Source organism: Porites lutea, chromosome 4 (genome assembly GCF_958299795.1).
Source record: "Porites lutea chromosome 4, jaPorLute2.1, whole genome shotgun sequence".
NCBI lineage: Eukaryota > Metazoa > Cnidaria > Anthozoa > Scleractinia > Poritidae > Porites > Porites lutea.
Genome location: NC_133204.1, coordinates 10,451,715 through 10,471,306, shown reverse-complemented (window position 1 = coordinate 10,471,306; position 19,592 = coordinate 10,451,715). Strand labels below are relative to the sequence as shown.

At 39.1% G+C, this 19,592-nt stretch overlaps 2 protein-coding genes across 2 annotated transcripts; both read right to left on the bottom strand.

Annotated features, from left to right (window-relative positions):
* Window positions 1-8,805: 8,805 nt before the first annotated feature.
* LOC140935299 (uncharacterized) lies at window positions 8,806-10,153 on the bottom strand. The gene has a single exon (XM_073384844.1). It carries the CDS (start codon window positions 10,104-10,106, stop codon window positions 8,961-8,963), a length of 1,146 nt encoding a protein of 381 aa, XP_073240945.1. The 5' UTR covers window positions 10,107-10,153; the 3' UTR covers window positions 8,806-8,960.
* Window positions 10,154-12,225: 2,072 nt separating this feature from the next.
* Window positions 12,226-13,459, bottom strand: LOC140935454 (uncharacterized). Its single transcript, XM_073385002.1, has one exon. It carries the CDS (start codon window positions 13,457-13,459, stop codon window positions 12,302-12,304), a length of 1,158 nt encoding a protein of 385 aa, XP_073241103.1. The 3' UTR covers window positions 12,226-12,301.
* Window positions 13,460-19,592: the final 6,133 nt, after the last annotated feature.

The following is a 19,592-nucleotide window of genomic DNA, read 5'->3' as shown; positions in this document are numbered from 1 at the left end:
TGGGTGCATATCTTAATATCTTATCCCGAAATCTAAGGCGTGGTTTAGTATTTAGTCGCACAGTGGCGCTTATCTGCGGTGGAAAACAACGTGGAAGCTCTTTGCAGTGTATACAAACATCTGTTTTGCCAAGTATCCATGCCTATTGGTTTGTTTGCTAGCCCACAGACGTCTGTATCCAAGCGAGCAAAAATAAAAGCGGTTCGGCACGTTCGATAAGAAAGATATAACTTGACAATCGAGAGCGGTCACGTTACGTTTACCGTGTTAGAATCTGTTATTAAAGGTTTATAATCATGGCTTATTATTGTGTTACCGCTATGAAAACAGGACTAATTTAAAAGTTCTTTATTTAAAGTTTGTTTTGAGCTGTTTTGGTTCAACAGTTTCAACAAAGTATTCATTCATTTTTAATGTCAGCTTGAATGGAAAACAACATTTTTTTACACCCACTAACCTATATTCGTACATGGCGTAAACAAGAAACTATTAATATTTCATGATTTCATATCGCTTGTTGCAAATTCACTTCGCCTTTTCATTATAGGGCTTCATTGCAGAGGGAAAATCAAGTCGAGTCTAGCCTTCAGATGAATTCATGCTTGAATCCATCTAGTCTCCAGTTCATTCGTCTGGTTCGGTCACCTTATTCTACCCCTTTTTTTCAAAAACAATGTAAAGGGATCTTGAAATTTTCGTGATTAAGGAAGGCCCCTTTCATCGGTTTCCTTGGACTGCGGAAGACTCCCCTCTGCTAGATGTACGTAAAGCTATTCCGACAGTTTCAACATGAATCCTGGGCAGTTGAATCATAATCTCTCTGGGCAGTGAATACTCTAACCGTTACCGGTAGTCTTAGGGTGAGTTTCTTAGGATTGATCCGGATTAGGATCAGTGTTCCAAGATCACTTAGATTTTGCTGCATTAAAGGAACTTGACATAATCGTGACCTAAGTTTGATATTTCCTTCATGACCACCAAGATTCTTTTGTCAAATTATATTCAAAGTGCTCAAAATATGCGCGTTCCCAGCGCTATAACAGTTATGAGGAGTTTCCCCACTCTTCACGCCTCGAAAGTATTTTGCCATGTTTGCACACTATTTGGTAAAAGTTGTAATTAGATAAGGTAGGTAAGTTGTGATTGGACAAAGCAGGGTCTCCTTTGGTCTAGTTTCACACGACACCAAGAAAAAATAAAACTCGGGGTTCACTTAACAAAGTTTTACTCTTACAGGCTCCGCCTTGCCTGCGTGCAGACGTCTCCTATTTCCTTTGTTGGACGAATAGGAGACGTCTGCACGCAGGCAAGCTCCGCCCTGAGGTCCAAACCCCTTATCCTTTTGTATACCTACTATTGACCAATTGCACCTCTTCCAAATATCCAGTTCAAAACACGGCATCCCTTTCAACTTCTGTAAATGCTTTGTCTTTTTAATATGAATAAATCAGTGAACTGGGAAGTCATTCCTGTCTTTTTGATAACAACAAAATCCGTCTATCAGCCCTTTTAGGTTATTTCTTCCTATTTTTTTCTGAGACTGAAATGACAGATTTCCGTTTCCTTTCATATACGTCAACAAGTGAGTTCCTACCCTTTCTTAGTGAAGCCTGAAAAAACTACACTTTCAGGCGAAGCCCTGTACAGGCCATTATAGGGAGGAAGCCCTCCGCCCCCGGTGCCAGGCGATAAAGCCTCTCTTGACGACAATCACGCCTTCCGACCTTATGAATCGGTTTTTATTTGTGAAGAAATGCATCAAAATAACTGAAAGAAATACATCGTTAAACATAGAGACTGGAGACAAAATCCAGCCTTGTAGCACTTATGACGTCATCAGTTTAAACTTGCTAAGTTACCCGTCATGAGTCTCACTTGGTCAAACAGGCAAGATAATACACAAGAATACTGAGTAAATAGTTTAAAATTCCGAAATTTTTTCTCTCGGAAATTTGAAAAAAAAAAAAACATCGCGAGTTGGGAATGCTGAAATTTGTCGAAATCTTATTCCAGCAGTTCTTTCAGCAGTTCTAATTCCACCGTTCCAAATTTCTCTCACGCCCAGACTCTGCTCTGTCAGTTGTCAACGCAACTCCCAGGAGTTGATCAGTCCGACTGCGCATTTCGTCGGGAACATTTTTGTGAGTCTTTGTACCTCTAAACCGCTTGCAACATGAATCAAATGGAACATAATTATAAGATCAAAGACTACAAACGGTATGAAGCTCCAGGGCCGTTTGTTCAAACCTGCTACAAGCTTAACTACCCACAACAAAGCTACCCTAACTCACAAGAGACGAGGCGAATGGAAGAACGCTTTCAGAAAATTCAATGGCCGCGAAACAAGACTCTTGTGGGTCTGACAGATCAAGGAGACAGAATGAGGTTTACAAGAAACCAACAGATAAGTGTTGTGACAAATCAAAGTGATCATATTGCCGATGTACAGCAGCACAGGAAAGCATTGCTCGATACTGTTAAACGAAACATTCACGTTGCTAGGGACGAATTCGCCCGCGAGGTGTACGTTTCAAGACCCGGAGTTCGCGACCTTTTGCGAGGAACTCAGCCGCTTTACAAGGTTATCAACAATGGAACACTCTATGGTTAAGGACTTTGACTGCACTTGGTGCTTTTACGGTTAATTCTTGTTCTTCAATAGGAAGAGAGAGTTGTGAATGTTATGTAGCTTTAGAGACGGACTATTAGAAAACTTATGCGGGGGGGGGGGGGTGGGGGAGGGGGACAGGCGAAGTACACAAAAAATTTTGGCGCAAGGGAAAATTAAATGAAAAAAAATTCATGCACGCCAATTAACCCTAAAAAATATTCATGCTACGGCCTAACAAAAATTCATGCAAGAAATTTGATAACGAAAGAAAATTCCTGTGGCTTAAAAATTCCCCCCCCCCCATAACTTTTCTAATGGTCCGTCCCTTATGTAAATCAGAAAAATTATAAATTCAAAATATTGGGCAAGGAGGGGGTGTCAGTTTATTCAACTCAAATCAGTGAATAGCAATTTTTGTGCGTTTTTTATTGGCTCCCGTAACTTGGAATATCCTTAGCTATTCACTGTTTTGCGACCGGAACCAAGATGGCATCTCGTTTCATGACATTTTCGGAAGACAGAATTTGAGCGATGAAATGAAGCAGTTGTACAAAGCAATACTAGCAAAAAGACGAATTTTGGCTTGTCTGTCTTTACTCAGGTAGGTAGAGAATTATTTTCATGCTGAATTTGCAACAAAAGTCATTAAAATCACTTGACAAAATCCCCGAAATGTTACTTTATAAATATTGTAAACAAAGTTCCTACTAAGAGATGTTTTTAATTTACAAAAAGTTATTTTCTTCATTTTTATCCAACTGATTTGGTAAATACTAAAACAACTATCCCCCTCAGGGTGAACGCACTAAATATATACCTCGATACTTTGCGTCTCGGTATATATTCACCACTATTCACCTCCCCATTAGGGGATAGTTGTATAATTTGTGTGTTTTAAAATTTGTCAATAGTTGCAGGTAGCACAGTATGATTTTTATTTAAAGTGTTGTTTTTTACATTTTTTTATATTATTACTTTAACTTTTAAAAGAACATTACATGTACATTTTATCAATCTTAATTTTTTATACAGTCAAAATTTTTTTTTAATTTAGCATTTCAATGAACTGAACATTATTTTACTATGCCCACTCTTCTGTCATAATGTTTGAAGATATGAAGATAGTAGTTGCAATAGTTACAGTTAAACTGAAAATCTTTTCAGTGTTTCAGTTAACAGAGTTTACAAACTTTGAAAATTCTGCTGTGTATTGCGATGTTGCAGATGAGAGGGAAACAGTAGAGTATGCCACCACCCAATGATGGGGTGCTATTTAAACAAATTTTGCATTAGTCATTTTACTTACTACAAAATAGTTTTTTAAATCTTAGAGAGGCACTATTCAAAAGTAAAAGAGGTCTGTAACCACTTTAAAGTTTTTCTGATTTAAGATTGAATTATGACACAAAGTTTGAGAAAATTTTTGAAATGTTCTGGGCTTGATCTGGTAACCTTGTTATGTTGTGCATTCATAATAAAATGTAAATTTAAGAAATTTGCAACTGTTTACAAGAAGTTCCAGAGTTTGCCTTGTTCCCCTTTTTGCCCTCAATTACTTGATTCCATGTCAGCTGATGCCTTTCTTGTTTTTAGATTATCATTGGTTTTTTGTGTGGATTCTGAGAAGAGAATTAGGTTTAATGAATTTCATTCCTCTGCAGAGGACACTGCAGGTGGCAGTTACAGTTTGCAATTGGAGTAGCCCCTCCCTCACTCACTACCCCAGGAAAAAGTTAAAAAGCTACAAAGTTTTTATGTCTTTATGCTCTGCCCCATATTTCAAACACTTACCCTTGAATATACCCTACTTTGCTTGAAAGGGTACCTGGAGATCATTTGCAAACTCATTTGGGGATTATTTGAGGCATTGTACAGTACCCTAGGGTGCTTCTCAACAACATTTTGTATGGGGAGGCTCTGCCCAGAGGACCAACCCCTCATTCTTTTACCATTTTTGTCAGAAGAGGTACCCCCCCCCCCCTATGACTTCCATCAACAAATGATGCCTTTTTCATATACCTTCTAACAATAAGTCAGTCTTGTCAATGTTTAACGTCAAAAAAATTGAAATGATACAGCCATAAGGAGCGTTGGCTCGAATATTTTAGCAAAAGGCCCTTTTAATTACCAATATATACTGACGAAATCCCTACCCATTTATAAACCAGGGGCACCCAACGAGGATATAGTTCAAAACCACTTAACATAGCATTGTTGAACGTATTTTAGTATTCAAACGGTAGATATAGGCATATTTTTATCCCCTAAAAACTTTTCATCTGTTCGGATTTCCTAGCTGAAAGTCTAGTGATCCGAAAATTATAGGGATAAAAACTTACCTTCTCGAAAATTTCAGCCAGGAAAAGGCTCCCGAAAATTCTAGGTGGCCTTTTTTAGGGTCAAAATCCGTTAAAAATGGCAATTATACCATTTTGTACATGTTCGAAAATCCTAGGAGAGGCAGGCAAGCAAGAAATTCTACAACAAATGCTCCGAAAATTCTAGATCTCAAATCGTCTTCCGAACAGATATTTTCCCGAAAATTGCCGTTGGGTGCCCCTGATAAACCTGGAGCCAGGAAATGATACCCCTTTTGGGTGGGGTCTCCCCGAATAGGCTATCCCACTAGGGTGGGGTACAGCCGTTGTAGTAACCGCGCCTTTATAGCACACTTCACAAGATGGCCGTTTCCTTGTTCATCTGTTCACAAGACTTCGCGCAATGGAACGGAACAAATTAGTGGAAGACAGGTATGAATGATCTATTTATTATATGTAGCGTCAGCTAGAAACTCAAAGTTCGGTAAAGATTAACTAATGGAAATCATAAAGACCTGCAAACTTTAGGAAGAACTCCCCATTCATGGATTTATGAATATTGAAACGAGGATCACCGCGCCAGCACCAACACAAACAGCACAAATAATTTTATTTATGCCTGTTAAATAATAGCTGTGCGTGATTAGTACGTAACTGATCGAAAATCTTCCGAACACGAGACGAGTTGTAAGCTTATTATCCTGAAGATCCAGGAAAGCTTATGAAGTAATGCTTGGCCGTCGTGTTTGGCCTGTCAACACTTTATTTCAAATCGGACTAATCACAAACTGCGTAAGAAACTAGCCAATAAAAACGCCTACATTATGTCCTTGCGACTCCGTGGGATTCAAACGCAATATTGTGCTCTAATTTGCAGACGCTCTATACAGAAGGTTTAGAGTGTCTGCGACACAGGCTGCAGTTTATCCCCCTCTCAAAGATCCCAGCCGCTGTAAATCTCAGGTCTTCTCAGATCTTCTCTTTTGTTGTACCCTTTCCCTCAAAAACCACCCCCCCCCCCAAAAAAAAAAAAAAACTCTCCCCACCTATACAACCTTCTCAGTCCCCAAATCGAATAGACAGTGACTTAGAAGGCAACAAAAAAATTGTTTCATTGTGGCAAGCAGAGGGTGAAATTTGCAGGTTGCATGTCAGAATTTGTTATGTGACACAAGGTCACACCGGAAGTTTCGCGCTTAAATAGTACTTCCAAAAAGTACACTCCCAAAGGACAAAATAGAAAGAACATACCTCAAGAGAGCATTACACAAAATAAGTTCCATATCAGTTTAATACTTAGCCTCCCACGCAGGTGTTTTTAGGGGAGGGATGAAAAACGAGCTCCCCTAAAAACGCCTGCGAGGGCTATCATTTTAATTATGCAAAAAGATACAGAAAGGCCCAGTTGGCGTAACATTCGGTAAAACCCCTGTTGGATCCACACTATCGATAGCTGGCAAGTGGGAGGTAGGTCATTAATCACCAGAAATTTCAAAATCCGGTTTTTACCAGATTCGTTATTTTTCCTGAAGCAGCAAGACAAAGCAAAAACATGATCTCGAATCCTGACTGTGCACGAGATATATTTCTCAACTACCTGCCTGTCATTGAATTCAAAACTTACCTCCAGTCAAAACAGGGCTGTGAAATCTACTGTAATTTCCCATACAAATAATTTTAAAAAACCTTCTTTCACGCCTCAAAAAGTCTAGGGCTAAAGAATTAATTTAAAGAACTGAGATCTGATATTTCCAGTTTTTCGAGACCCTGTCCAGACATATGACATCACCAAAACATCATTGTAATGTCTTGTTTTAGGGGAGGTAGCCCAATGTGGGCCATGTAAACCATTTTAATAAGGACGTTATTTAACTCTATGTCGAATTCTGACCTGCAACTTATAACCTGCAACCTCCAAATTACATGCTCCGTGTGGCAAGTTACATCAAAGTGCTACCAAAAAATCATAAGATGATTAAAAATTTCGGATTAAAATATTAGCCTTTACGATATAACACAGAAAAGCTCAAAAGCCTATTTTATCTGTGAGATTATGTGACCTGTACAGAAGACTAGTAGTTTGCATACAGGTGTATGTATCCTAGTGTCCTTATTGTGTTAGGAGGAATATTATTGTTAGAGGCAGTGGTGAGGCAGTTAGGCAGGAGAGAGGGAAGGGCCATCTTTTAATGTTTCCTTCATTCAGGGCAAATTAAGCATACTGTGCTAGGTTAGAATGAATGAATGACTTTATTTAACAGTGTCATACTAACATAGTAGTACTTGAAATAGTTGCCACAAACTAGAAACACCATCTTCAAGTAAGAAAAATAATGGCAGCTTGAGACCCACGGAATAGGTCAAGGGGAGAATGACTGAACGTAATGAACAGTCCTTTGACCTGTTCTGTTCTGTCTGTTGGTTACTATAATTATGTAAAAGGCTGCTCATTTTTCAGTATTATTACTGCACTGCATGCCTTGACCAATTCTCAACAGACTCTTAGCTTTTTAAACAATGGTAAGGCCCATTACCCTGGGGTATATATAAAACTGATTGGGGTGTGAAAATGTCTTGGCTGTAATATGAACTTACACTATACAGTTTACACTACAGTCTCTTACTACAGTCATCACACAATGCTCCCCCCTAAAGACGCGCGTTGCATGGAGACATAACAAACGGCTGCATTGAATTCTACGTGTCACTAAAAAAGACCATTAAACACGATAAGTGAAGGAAGACTCTGCCATCTTGTGAGAAACACTAGTGCAATGCACTGTGGGGAGACATCAGAAACACCTTCTAAGTTAAGAATTTCTTAATTATTTTTTTACAGCCATGCACTTTATTGGAATATAGCATTACTTTAGGTTGTCTTCATAAATTTCACCTCTGAGGCTCCCCACTCAAGGCATTTGACCTTGCAAAGCCGTTCAGAGTTTATTGGTTTCATTGTTAACGCACACTTTTTTATAAAAACACTAAAATTTGTTACAAATTTCTTCAGAATCTGATAGAATTTTTCAAGATGATTAATTGATGAATTGGTTTGTGCAGTTTAAATACAACATTAGTGCTTTTTTGTTAAAACCACATAGTCTTCACACATTTATCTCCAGACATCTTAATTTATTAACACTACTTGCGTGTCATAGATGACATACCATTAACACAACAAATGACAACTGATTTTATAAATAGACACAAATTATAGCTAACCATGATGTACTCGTAATATTATAAGATTGAGAATTAAATGTAAAAAACACGTATCCTTTATTCAGGTAAAGATAAGTTGTTTAACTTTGTAGTAAGTGAAGAAAATATTAACTATTTTCGGGCACATGTTTGGCCTCCCTGTTAAAGAGCAACATTGCTGTCATTGTTTATTACCGATTATTTCCCACCTGGTGTAACTTTTTATTAATTCAACTAAATGTACATGGTTTAGATTGATATTTTAAATGCAATTTTAAATGCTTTCTATTGTACCTTTTTTAGCTGTTTTCTCAATTTCTCATCACTTATCGCATGGTATAATACGGTACCATCTTGGGTAAAACTGACATGTAAAAAGCGACATATGTGTACGTTGTCATCTATGCTATTCTTATAATTCAGATTCTTTAAAAATAATTTCTTTGTTCCCAGCACCCAACTGCGGACAAGGAAAGGGGTCTTTTTGCAGCATAAAAAAAACTTAACCATCAGAGTAATATTTTCGAGTATATGAAGAATAAAATGTACCACCCCTACTGTGATTGTAATTTGGTGTAACTGAATTGATCTCTTCACAGAGCTGGGGTTTTTATAGAAATTTTTAGACTTGTACGTTTATTACATAGAAGTGTTAGTGCTACCTGGTATCTGAAAGCTATTTTCAGGGAAGCACCTTGGGTTATAATAATATATTGTTGATTGGCAGCCTTTTTTGATGTTATTCCTAAGCCCCATAGTTGACTACTCAGTAAGTTAGCATCCATAACCTTTTACGCTTTTATGAGTAATCTTTTGTTCATTTCGGAGGCCTATTTCTTCAAAGTCGGAAAATATGAAAAACTGAACGGCCTGGAAAGGCTTGTATTGAGCATGGACTGCTTAAACATCTTTCTCATCGCCAAATCCCTGGCCATCTTTTTTATCTTGGCCATTTCTCGTTCCCTTCTCTCCTTTTCTTCCTGTTCTTTTTTTAGCCTTTCTTGCTCCAACCTTTCTTGCTCTTTTCTCCTCTGTTCCTCCTCGTATTCCTTCCGTACTTTTTTGATCTCATCCTCAACAAGCAACATGGCTCTTTTCTTGGCTTTTACCTGTTCGTCATTTAGTTGTGCGCGCAATCTATTTTCGAACTCTTCCTTTGCCCTGAGCGAGCGGGTCAGATTTTTAGCAGCTTGTGTTAATTCTAACTCGTACAGTTCGACAATTATCTTTTGCACTTCTTCAGCCCGCTCGAGTCTTGTCACTTCATACTGCAACAAATTAGCTACCTTAGCCTTTCCGTTTACAGTCTTCAACACGGCCGCTAGACTCTGCTTCCTCCTCGCGCGTGCGCGATCCAAGTCAGCTTGAATTTTTCGAAGCAAACCTAGTTCTGTGGAATGCGCGCGACTTCTATCGTACTCGTACTCTTTCTTTCCCTCTTTTATCCTCTGCGCGCGTTCTTGCAATATCTTGGCCTGCTGTATCTCTGCTTTCTCTTCCAGTTTATCAATAGATGCTTTATCAGCTTCGATGCGGGATGCGATGAGTTGCGACCGTGCATCATCTATCACAACTTTGAACTTTTTTCTTATTTCGTTCTTTTTCGCGGCAGCTTGCCTGCGTACTCTTCTGAGTTCTTTCGTCAACGCTGCTTTTGCTTTCTGGCGAATTTCTGTTTCACAACTCATAAATCGTTTTTTTTCATCCCCCTCTGTTCCGCCATTAAGCTGTTCACGCTGTTCATCGTATTCAGCGATTCCTTCGTCATGATCTCCTTGAAGCGCCATTTCCTCTAGGTCGCTGTCAATGTCCGGGCTGAATGGACTACTGCCGCTTGTTACAAGAGAAAACGTTTCTGATGCAGTCATGCTTTTTCTTCTGTTCACGTCTTCCTCGATTCTTGGTAAAACCACGCGATTCATGTTGTTTGAGGAACTTGCATCGCTTGTAGTAAATCTCACGTTGTTTTCTGCCATTTTCAGGACGTAAGGGGAAAAAGCCTCAAGAATGCACAGTCCATGAACTGAACTGTTTCTCATTAATTGAGGTCGTTCAAGAAACTGTTTTTTTATTGTATTAGGTGATGACGCTATTAGACACACCATATCTTTTCTATCATCTCAAATGGTGGTAATTAATTCTTTTTTCCTTGCTTATCGCCTTATATCTCGTCCATGCAGTTTCTCTCGCCCTCCTTCCGATCAAAGTTGATTGAATCATACTGATTACGACCAATACAGCGCTTCCCGCGCTTGGTGCAAAAACGGCAAGGTGATCGTGAGTCAGACTAAAAACAGGAAGGTACCTTAATTGATAAGGAAGTTGTTAAAACGCTTCGGGCTGCCGAAAATTTTATAGCGAAAGTGTGTCGGTCAAGTATTTTTGCTATATGTCTTCCGTGCGTTAAATCAATTATTCATGGTGTAGAATTGTCATTTTCTCACCTTACAAACGCGTTACAAAAACAGCGATCATTGAAGATGAATTATAAAACTTGGAATGCGTCTTAACCATATTCAGAGAGAAATAACTCTCCTCTCTATCGCTTCTCCATACCAAGAAAAGTGTATCTCACCCAATAGTAGCATAATAAACGAAGAGTATAAGACAAAAACCATTATTTAATTTGTCAGATAAACGACGTTTTTCGACAAATGTGAACTTCGGATGAAGCAAGTGAGTGACAAATGCACTCCTCGCATTTTCGTGAATAACTTGAGCAGATGAAGAGATTATGTAAAGTTCAGACTTGACGAAGATTTGAACCCTAACCTTGGCGATCATTGGACAAAACACTTCATCCAAATTAGCTCCAGTGGAAGTTGAGCCGTTCACCAGATGTAAAGACGAGGTCATTAAAGAGTTCTTACATACCCAATGAGGGTGAAGAATTTAATGGGAGTTTGTGAAATAAATCATAATACGACCTACCGCCGATAAAGCAAGTGATTAAAAAATGTGATCCCCGCAGCTTTGTTTTTCAAACGGAGTGGTGCAAGGCAAGCCGATGGTTCAGCTGTTTCCCCATTTTTTCAATAAAACACCTTAATTATTTTCCACTGCGAGCTTCTGCACACACTCCCGCCACTTTGTTTTTAAAGATAAAATAATAACATTCTTTGCGATGATGCTATGTCAAACAGTTTATTATCAAAATTCGTGGAACATGAACTTGAACAAGAATGTGGATTTTCAAGAGACTCAAACACAGTCCGCACACAAAATTTTTGTTTTTCGCTTATTGTTGTGCCCTCATTTTCTACTTTATCACATAATGGCTACTAATCTCACAACTTTTAGAAAAAAAAAACGTTTTTGACCTAGTTCTCTCTGGAAATCAAAGTATAATTTTCGTATTTAATTGGACACCGAACGCTCGAGCGCACGGATCTCGAACCCGAGACCCACAGGGGCAGGTCACATACAGCGCCCTTAACACTCGGTCGTGTAGCCATGGTAACCTGCGATCAGTCGTCCCTTTTCTATTTCCGGGGAAGCGCGCAAAAAAGTAAGAAGGACTGTCTGATCAGGGCTATCGGTCGTGCTACTTTGTTAGTCTGAATTTCATGCTTAAATGATTGAAATTTGCTTGCATGATACGTTTACATTTGCTCTCTGAGTGCGGAGTTTGTCATTTTGATTAGGCAAAATGGGCCTTGCTGCTCGTCTGGTTTTTCTCGCTCGCGAATTTTTGCCTCGTTTAAAGAAAACTGAAAAACAGTCTATTGTCTAGGAATTTTTCAGTTATGACGAAGAAATGACGCCTGTCTAGTTCGTTAATTCTTCCATCCTTCTTGTCGATTATCCGATTTCAGTTATGCTTATTACAATTCAGTCAAAACTCTACAGAGAAATTTGATTTTATTGAAATCCCTCCAAACACATTTTTATATAGTAGAAATGCAAGTTCACAAAATTGACTCAAACTCTAAAAATGAGATTACTAAAATAGAATCAATTATCCATAATGTCTTTAGATAACTGTAACTGATAGGCAACGAAGATTTTCCTTATTCTCTATGTTTCTTTATTTACCGATACTCATAATGAGGATTATCAGCCGTTTTATATAGTTGTTTTAAAAGACTCCCTAGGATATAAACAACCATATCTTGCGATCGTTTGTCTCACTGAGTTATGTTTGAGTACGTATCCACCTTTTTTAACTTCTTTATTTTCGTGATGGGGATGGAAAATAGGTGAATGAATGTGATCTGGAAATCCGTGATGTTAACAGAGTTTGATTATACCCTCGTCTTAACTCTTGGTTATGCGCCTTTCGCGCGAGAGCGGCCATCATTCTCTGGTACCTCTCCTTCTCTTCTCTCACTTTCCCTTCTTTCTCCAGAATTGTCATCTCAAAAATTCTCTCTTGCCGTAATTTTTCTACTTCCTCTTCCTTCCTTTTTAATGCCTCCGTCCTTGCCCGGCCTCTTTCCTCTCTAACCTTGTCGCGAAGTGATGTATCCGCTTGTTGTTTTGACTGTAAGTTTAGACTAAGTGCAGCTGCTTGTTCGTTTAAGCCGAGCTCGTTCAAGTCTTTTATAAGGTGGTTAATTTCATCGATTCGATGTAGTCTGCGTATTTCAGTCTGCATTAGTTTCCGCAACTTTCCCTTTTTATTTAAACTCATTGAAGCTACTCCGTTCCTTCGTCGTGCCTTCGCTCGATCCAAATCGGACTGAATTTTTCTCAAGGCTGCCATTTCTTCCAAATGTTCCCTTACCCATTTCTCACCGGCACCAAAGTTATGGTCTTTGCTTTCTCTCTCGTCTTTCTCTGTCACTATTTTCCGGTTTCTTTCGAACCTCTTTTTCATAATTTCTGTCTGCTTGTTTTCAGCTCTTTCTTCCAGCCGGTTTATCGCCTCTTTCTCTGCGTGAATTCTTGATTCTATCAGTGTCGAGCGTGCGTGAGCGATAATTTTGGAAAACTTCTTTTTTATGCGCAATTCTTTCGCCTTGGCATCTTGCCATATCTTTTTGAAATCTTCTCTTAACTTTTCATCGACTCTGCTTTCGATATCTTGCATGTCTTTGCTACTTAGAATGTAAACGTCTTCCTTCTTGACCTCGGTGGAAAATTTCTCTTTGTCTCGAAAATAATCGAAATCTTCCAGCGAAAGTACCGAAGGTGATTCATTATCTTGACTGGGACTATTTGAGGTAGGAGATAGACTGTCTGAATCTCCAAAGGCAGAATCAATACTTGGAAGATAAAAGCTGTCATGTTTGCTCGAATTTTGTCGAGGTGTCCATTGGCGGCTTGAATATTCCTTAATCTCTAATTTGAAAATATCTGTTAATGCGTAATTTTGCGGGAAAGACATTGGGACCTTTCTTTAGCTTAAAGAAAGAAGAGCACACAGAGTTGGTTTACCATTGCAGGTTGTGTCCTTAAAAACGAGTTAGAGAAAATTATTGATCGCTAATAAGTGGTTTGCAATAATTGTTGTATTTGTATCGTAGTGTCAAAATAGAGTCGTTTTGGATACGACATTGTGGTTCTTTTGTTTTTCATTTGGTTTGTGCGAAGAAAAATGGTCCTATTTTGATCCCACTTACAATTAATAATACCACAAAAATAATTTTCGTGACAATTTCCGTCGGTTGCTTTTCACAGGCAAAAAAGTAATCAGCAGTAGTATATGTTTATTCTGCGCAATTTTCAAGTGCGTTCGGAAACATGCCTTAAAAAAGTTTTCAAATCCTTGTGGATTTATTTCATTTAAAACCGTAGTACAAAACTGTCGTGTTTGCAAAGTCTTTGTCATTCATTTTCTTCACGTTTGCTTATCTTCACAAAGATTCTCATGTCTTATTTAAATTGCGGCTAATGATTCGCTTCTTTGTGAAGCGCGTTCGCAGACATTGTGTGAGACAATGCCAACCAATTACGAGAGGCTGTTTGAAAAGACGGTTACCGCAAATCAGAGATACGGTTGATAAGTGATATCAGCCAATCAGAATTCGTTACCCTCAGAGGAGCAAGCAAGTGAAATCTGGTTTAGCTGCATTGGTTGAACTACAGTTCAGCACTGCAACTCCATGGCAACAGGATTCGTGAAGTGAAGGAATTACAATACACTGGACTTGTCATTCGGATACTTAAATCTTGCTACTTAAGTGAGTTCTAGGTTCGCGTTGTAAATCATAATAATATATTTTTTTTTAAATTAACGAATACTTTCTAAAGAACACCGTCAAATCGGCTGCTGCTATTAAAATATTTTAAAAATGAGACCAAACACACCGTTCAGTAACATTAGAAACCCCTTTGTGAGTTTCTGGTACCATGTATATTCATGTATAATATGACAGCGCATCGATATATGAAAGACTCAAGAAGTAAGACTCAAGAAGTAATTACAAATTAAAGGAATGCACGTACTATGATTGGTCAGTGCGACTTATTACGTATATTGCTATAATGCACGCGCCTTACGTCACGCGCGTGCCTTATCGTCATACAATGCACCTGGTCTACGTCACCATGAGGAGCCGGCGCGCAAGTCACGTTGCACATCACGCTTTTTTGTATATTGCTTTGCGGTCGTTGCACGACTACGACGTGAAACTTCCTAATATTTCACGTTTTATGGAGGACGTGATCACAAGACAACGATTTTCTTTTTTTATTTTTGTGAATTTAGATACAATCCTTTAGAATTCAACCCCTGGAAAAATAGCCAACATTTGACAACTTAAAACAGCTGGAATAAGAGCGATGAAGTTTGAAACAGCACGAATCGTCACTTTTTGGATGACGTTTTCGCTGCTGTTGCCGTCGTCGTTGTCCTAAATAGGAAACAAGAGTGCAAACAGAATCTTTGGAACTTCATTTTTTTACAGAGGTTTTTTTTATGTGAAGCCAATTTTTAGTACACTAAGGTGAGAAAGGTAGAAAAAGACTTAACCAACGTCACCACTCTTTTATATTAACAACTGTCTGTCCTTGCTTAAACTGCAAATATATTGTACATAGCAGGAGCCCACAACCACATAGGAATCTTCGAACCGTTGCAAATATGCTTATTCTAAGTTTTTCTTTTCTTTTAGAACAACAATCGCTTTTAACCAACTTCCTAGCTCATTGCAGGTTTAACTGACGCGTGAATGAATTATTCTGGTGGTTTTTTAGTTAGTTTTTTTCATCTAAAAGAAATTCTATAATTTTCCTTATTGCAAGCAAACTTGAAAAGTAATCTAATAATAATAACAATAATTTTATCATTTACTTATTTGGTTTGTACCTCAAGCGCGATCGTTGTCACAGACCCTAACAGCGAAAAAAAAAATTGGCTTAAGGCCGGGAGAAGAATGGGGATGACCGTCAAGTTGATGTCCCCTTTCGGCTTCGCCCATGCTCTGTTTGAGCGAGGCAGCTGCGCTGCCAAAAAGCACCGTTTTGCACTCTGATCCCGCCACCTAAGAAATTAGAGATATTAGGCCGGCAGTAAGCGCGTCACTGATTATTTCCGAATCCTTCTGGAATGTTCACACCCTATGACTTGGCTCCGTTTCCTGTCGTGGGTGGATGACGCGCGTGTATTTGTTGAACTTTGGCGGGAACCACTAAAGCTATCGCTGGTGCCTGAAGTGCTACTACCGCTGTCGTCGCTGCTTGACTGCTCGTCGTCTTCGTCATCTTCATCAGTAGAGGACCTGGAGTCGCGAATGAGTAGAGGAAAATACGAAAACTTAAATGCCCGCGATATTTTAGCGGATAAAGTGAACTTTTGTCTTTCATCCCAAAGTGCGATATTCTTTTGTCTTCGCTCAAGAGCCTCTGCCCTCCTTCTTTCTCGTTCACGCATTCTCGTTTCTCTCATTTCTTCTTCCATTCTTCCAAGTTCCTCCATTCTAAGAAAGAATGCTTCTCTTCTACTCTTCTCCAAGGTCTTCATTTCCAATCTAATTCGTTCTTCCTTTTCCTCTTGTTGCTCTTTCTTTATCGCCTTCTTCAGCTCTTTTTCTGCCATCAATTTGGACTCCAAAAGGTCGCTAAGGTTCTCTGCCTCCTTGTCTTTGTTGAGTTTGTACAGTTGTTGTATAGTTTTGTTCACAGTTTTTGTAAGTTTGTTCTGCTTTGAAGCGCTAGTTTTTCCCTCTTTAGGTAAACTTCGCTTTGGCGTAGGTGATGCTATTTCAGTCTGGGGGCTCCTGTCAGCGTCTTCAGTCATTTCCAGCATAGATAGAACTTTAGTTTCTGTCTTTATCTCGTCCGCCTCTTGTTTGTCGTCTATCTTGTCGATGAAGGCCATATTTACTATTCCCCTATGCTCCTGGTTACTGTTGTTAACTGCTCCTATTATTTTGCGACGTGGTCGAAATTTCTTTCCAGTAAAATTGCTTGAAGTGTCAGAACTCGTTAGTGATTTACTTCTTATTTTTGGAAGTCTATTGCCCGGATGACGAGGCTTCATTGCAGTCTCTTGATCTTTCTGTAAACTCAACCTGCGAGTTGACAATCCGGCACCATTAGTGCTCTCTCTTCCATCTTTTCCGGACTGAAAACTTTTAATGCTTCCCAAGTTACTGCTACTGAATGACACCGCTCTTTCCCTTGTGCGCTCCGTTTCTGATTGCTGAATCACTTCGTTTACTTCAGTTAAATGTTTCTGCACCTCATTTTCCAGAACAAGGATGCGATCTTGTAAAAGCTTCGAAATTTTGAACGGTCTTTCGCTGACGCCCGGGCTTTTTCTTCCAGCTTTTTCGAGGTGCGACTCGGAGAATGGCACCAAAGATTTACTTTTTTGAACTTGGGGCAGCTCTAAACAGTTTTCAGTTCTTGTCTCATCCTCTGCTTGCAACAAGTTGTCGCAGAGTAGATCTTGCTTGCTTAAATCTGGTATCGAGCCTATTTCAAGAAGATCTGTATTTTTTCGGCTTGGTTTTGTGTATCGCGTATTTTCTTCACGGATTTCACTCTCCGGAGAAATCATACTTGCCCTTGGAATATCAATATTTTGAGTTTTTCTCATTGAGGAATGACGATTATTCTCCATGGGAGAATGGTGCGGTTCTGCTATTAGCTTCGGCACAAACCTTTAAACTTTTGTTTTACCTGGCTTTTCACAAGGGTATTTTGGCAGGTCCTTTTTTAGCCGTATTTGAAGATGGATATCTCTTTAGTTTAGCAACTGCATGTCTTGCGGTAAAGCGACAAATTTCGTGCTTTGTAAGTTTGTGTTTCTTGTTACCACCCTTGTATACCATCGTCTTGTTGGGTGTTTGAGTAGCGCATTAGCGCCCTTATTCCTTTCTAATACACCAATTAACGCCGTTAAACAGTGCAAATTGAACCGCTTATTGACCCAGTGTTGTTTCCGCCTTTAATTTTTGTGTTTGTCTATTGATTGTACTCCTCCACTACCTTCACAACAGGATTTTTAAATGAAACTTAAATTATTCACATGAATAATAAGGGTAGTTTAGGTTTACTTTTGTAGTTTTTCGTTATCGTACACAAAAGCTTTACACTTTCAGAGGCTGGGCAAGAGTTTACGTGGCGGCTGGGTTCAATTCAAGACAGAACTTGCCACCTGTTTCCTAGCCTATACGAAGTTGCGAAGGAGGCTGGATCATTAGTGCAATTCGACGTGAAAACTTCACTTCAAAATCGCTAATCTGTTTTTTTTTTTTTGGAGAATTTCAAATATCGTCGGTTTCGCCTTTTGATGAATAGGCCATGACGTCCCTGTCGGTATTCAACCCATCTTTATGTCATTTGTTGGCTTTTCATGTCGTCTTATGGTGCTGTTTCAAGGCCATGTCGCTTGTTGGAATTTTATTCTAACAGGACCTCGTTAATAGCAGGCACCCCTTTTAGGGGCCAGACAATTCTAAAACGAAAACAAAGAATTTACTCTACTCAGGTATTGATTAATTTATTTGGTGCGGAACTTCTAATTTGTAGCATTATGAATTGGCAGAGAATTGTAAGCTGTATTGAAGACAGGGATTAAGAACAACCGAGGAAGTTAAGCTAAGAACGGCACACATTTAATATTCACATACAAATTCTCTAAACTGATCTTCAGACATTTTCTTAAAGAAGTAGTCAGAAGATTTTGAGAAACTATCGAAGCGTTTTCCTGTAGGTGATTATTTTAATAATTCTCGTAACTTTTGTCTTGTTTGTCTTGACAATGTATGACTGATTATTCTTGGGAGAAAATGAATTAAATAACTCTTAGGATATAAAGGACTAACTTTTTATTACATGATGACTGAATGTATCAGTTTTCAGCCCGTTTGCTCCAGTAAGAGTAACATCTGTGTTATATATATCCTTGTAAGGTCTAAGACTTACGATCCTGACCGAATTTCACTCCTTTTTTGCAACTAAATCTCCTAACGTCATTCGCTTTATGGCTGAGTTGTTTAAAGTTAACCCTTTAAGCCCTAAGAGTGATTAGCATCAAATTTCTCCTTGTAACATCAATGTTATGTAAAACAGAGTGGTCATGAGAATTACGGACATGATCACACAAGATGAATTTGCCGTTGATATTTTATCAACTTCTCCCCACTACTTCTGTAGGAAATGACTAGTGGCAATAAATGAGAATTCAAATTTTGATCTTAGGGTTTAAAAGGTTAAGAGTCCCGTTATTGAAGTCCCAGTTATTTTTTATTTCCAGTGGCCAATTATTTGCAGTTGCATAAATTTCATACAAAACAGTCTGCGAGAATAATTTCTTCATTCAGGACATTTGATTTGTTCGTTCTCTTTCCGATTAGTGAGTTCGAGAGAAACGGCAAATTAGCCATGGCGGGGGGTGGGGGGGGGGGGGGGGGGGTGGGTTCCGGCCATATATGGGCTATATAGGTATGTGCCGCTGTGAAGGGTATGGTTTTCAAGCAGTTTACTCTAGGATAGGGTATATAAATCAGAGAGTTTGGGTCTAGAATAGGGTATCATTTTTCAGGAAACTGATCAGTTGGTTAAAGATTTTATCTAGACTAGGTACACAGCTACTCTAGGATAGGGGGATCTGTGGTGTTTACTCTTGTATAGGGTAGCAAAATTCAGCTGAACTAGCTCTGGTGTAGGTTAAGGGCTCCAGGGTCCCAGCGGCACATCCCCACCCAGAAATTCCTAGAGTACCCCTCCCCCCCGGGCAAATTAGTAATAACTAATACTGAAGGAACGGAAGAAAACGGACAGGAAACGGAAATCGTTGTGTTCTCCTGTCATGCGTGCCTTTTGGAAGCTATGATACACATGTACAGCGAAGCCACTTTTCGGTTTGTGTTTTCAGTTTGCTTATCAAATGCTAAATCAAACTCATTGTTGGCTGCAAACCTGTGATCCCGGGAACTGCTCGTTCGGATGGATTTACTGAAGGTTACTGAGGGCTTTGACAGTGAACGAAGGTTTCAGCTGATATGAACAGTTCAGGTTAGCGAGGTGTTTCTAATGACGACTTCGTGGTCGCCATTTTTGTCATTGCG

Coding starts and splice junctions, on each gene's coding strand:
- LOC140935299 (XM_073384844.1), bottom strand. CDS start 10,106: ATGGCAGAAAACAACGTGAGATTTACTACAAGCGATGCAAGTTCCTCA.
- LOC140935454 (XM_073385002.1), bottom strand. CDS start 13,459: ATGTCTTTCCCGCAAAATTACGCATTAACAGATATTTTCAAATTAGAG.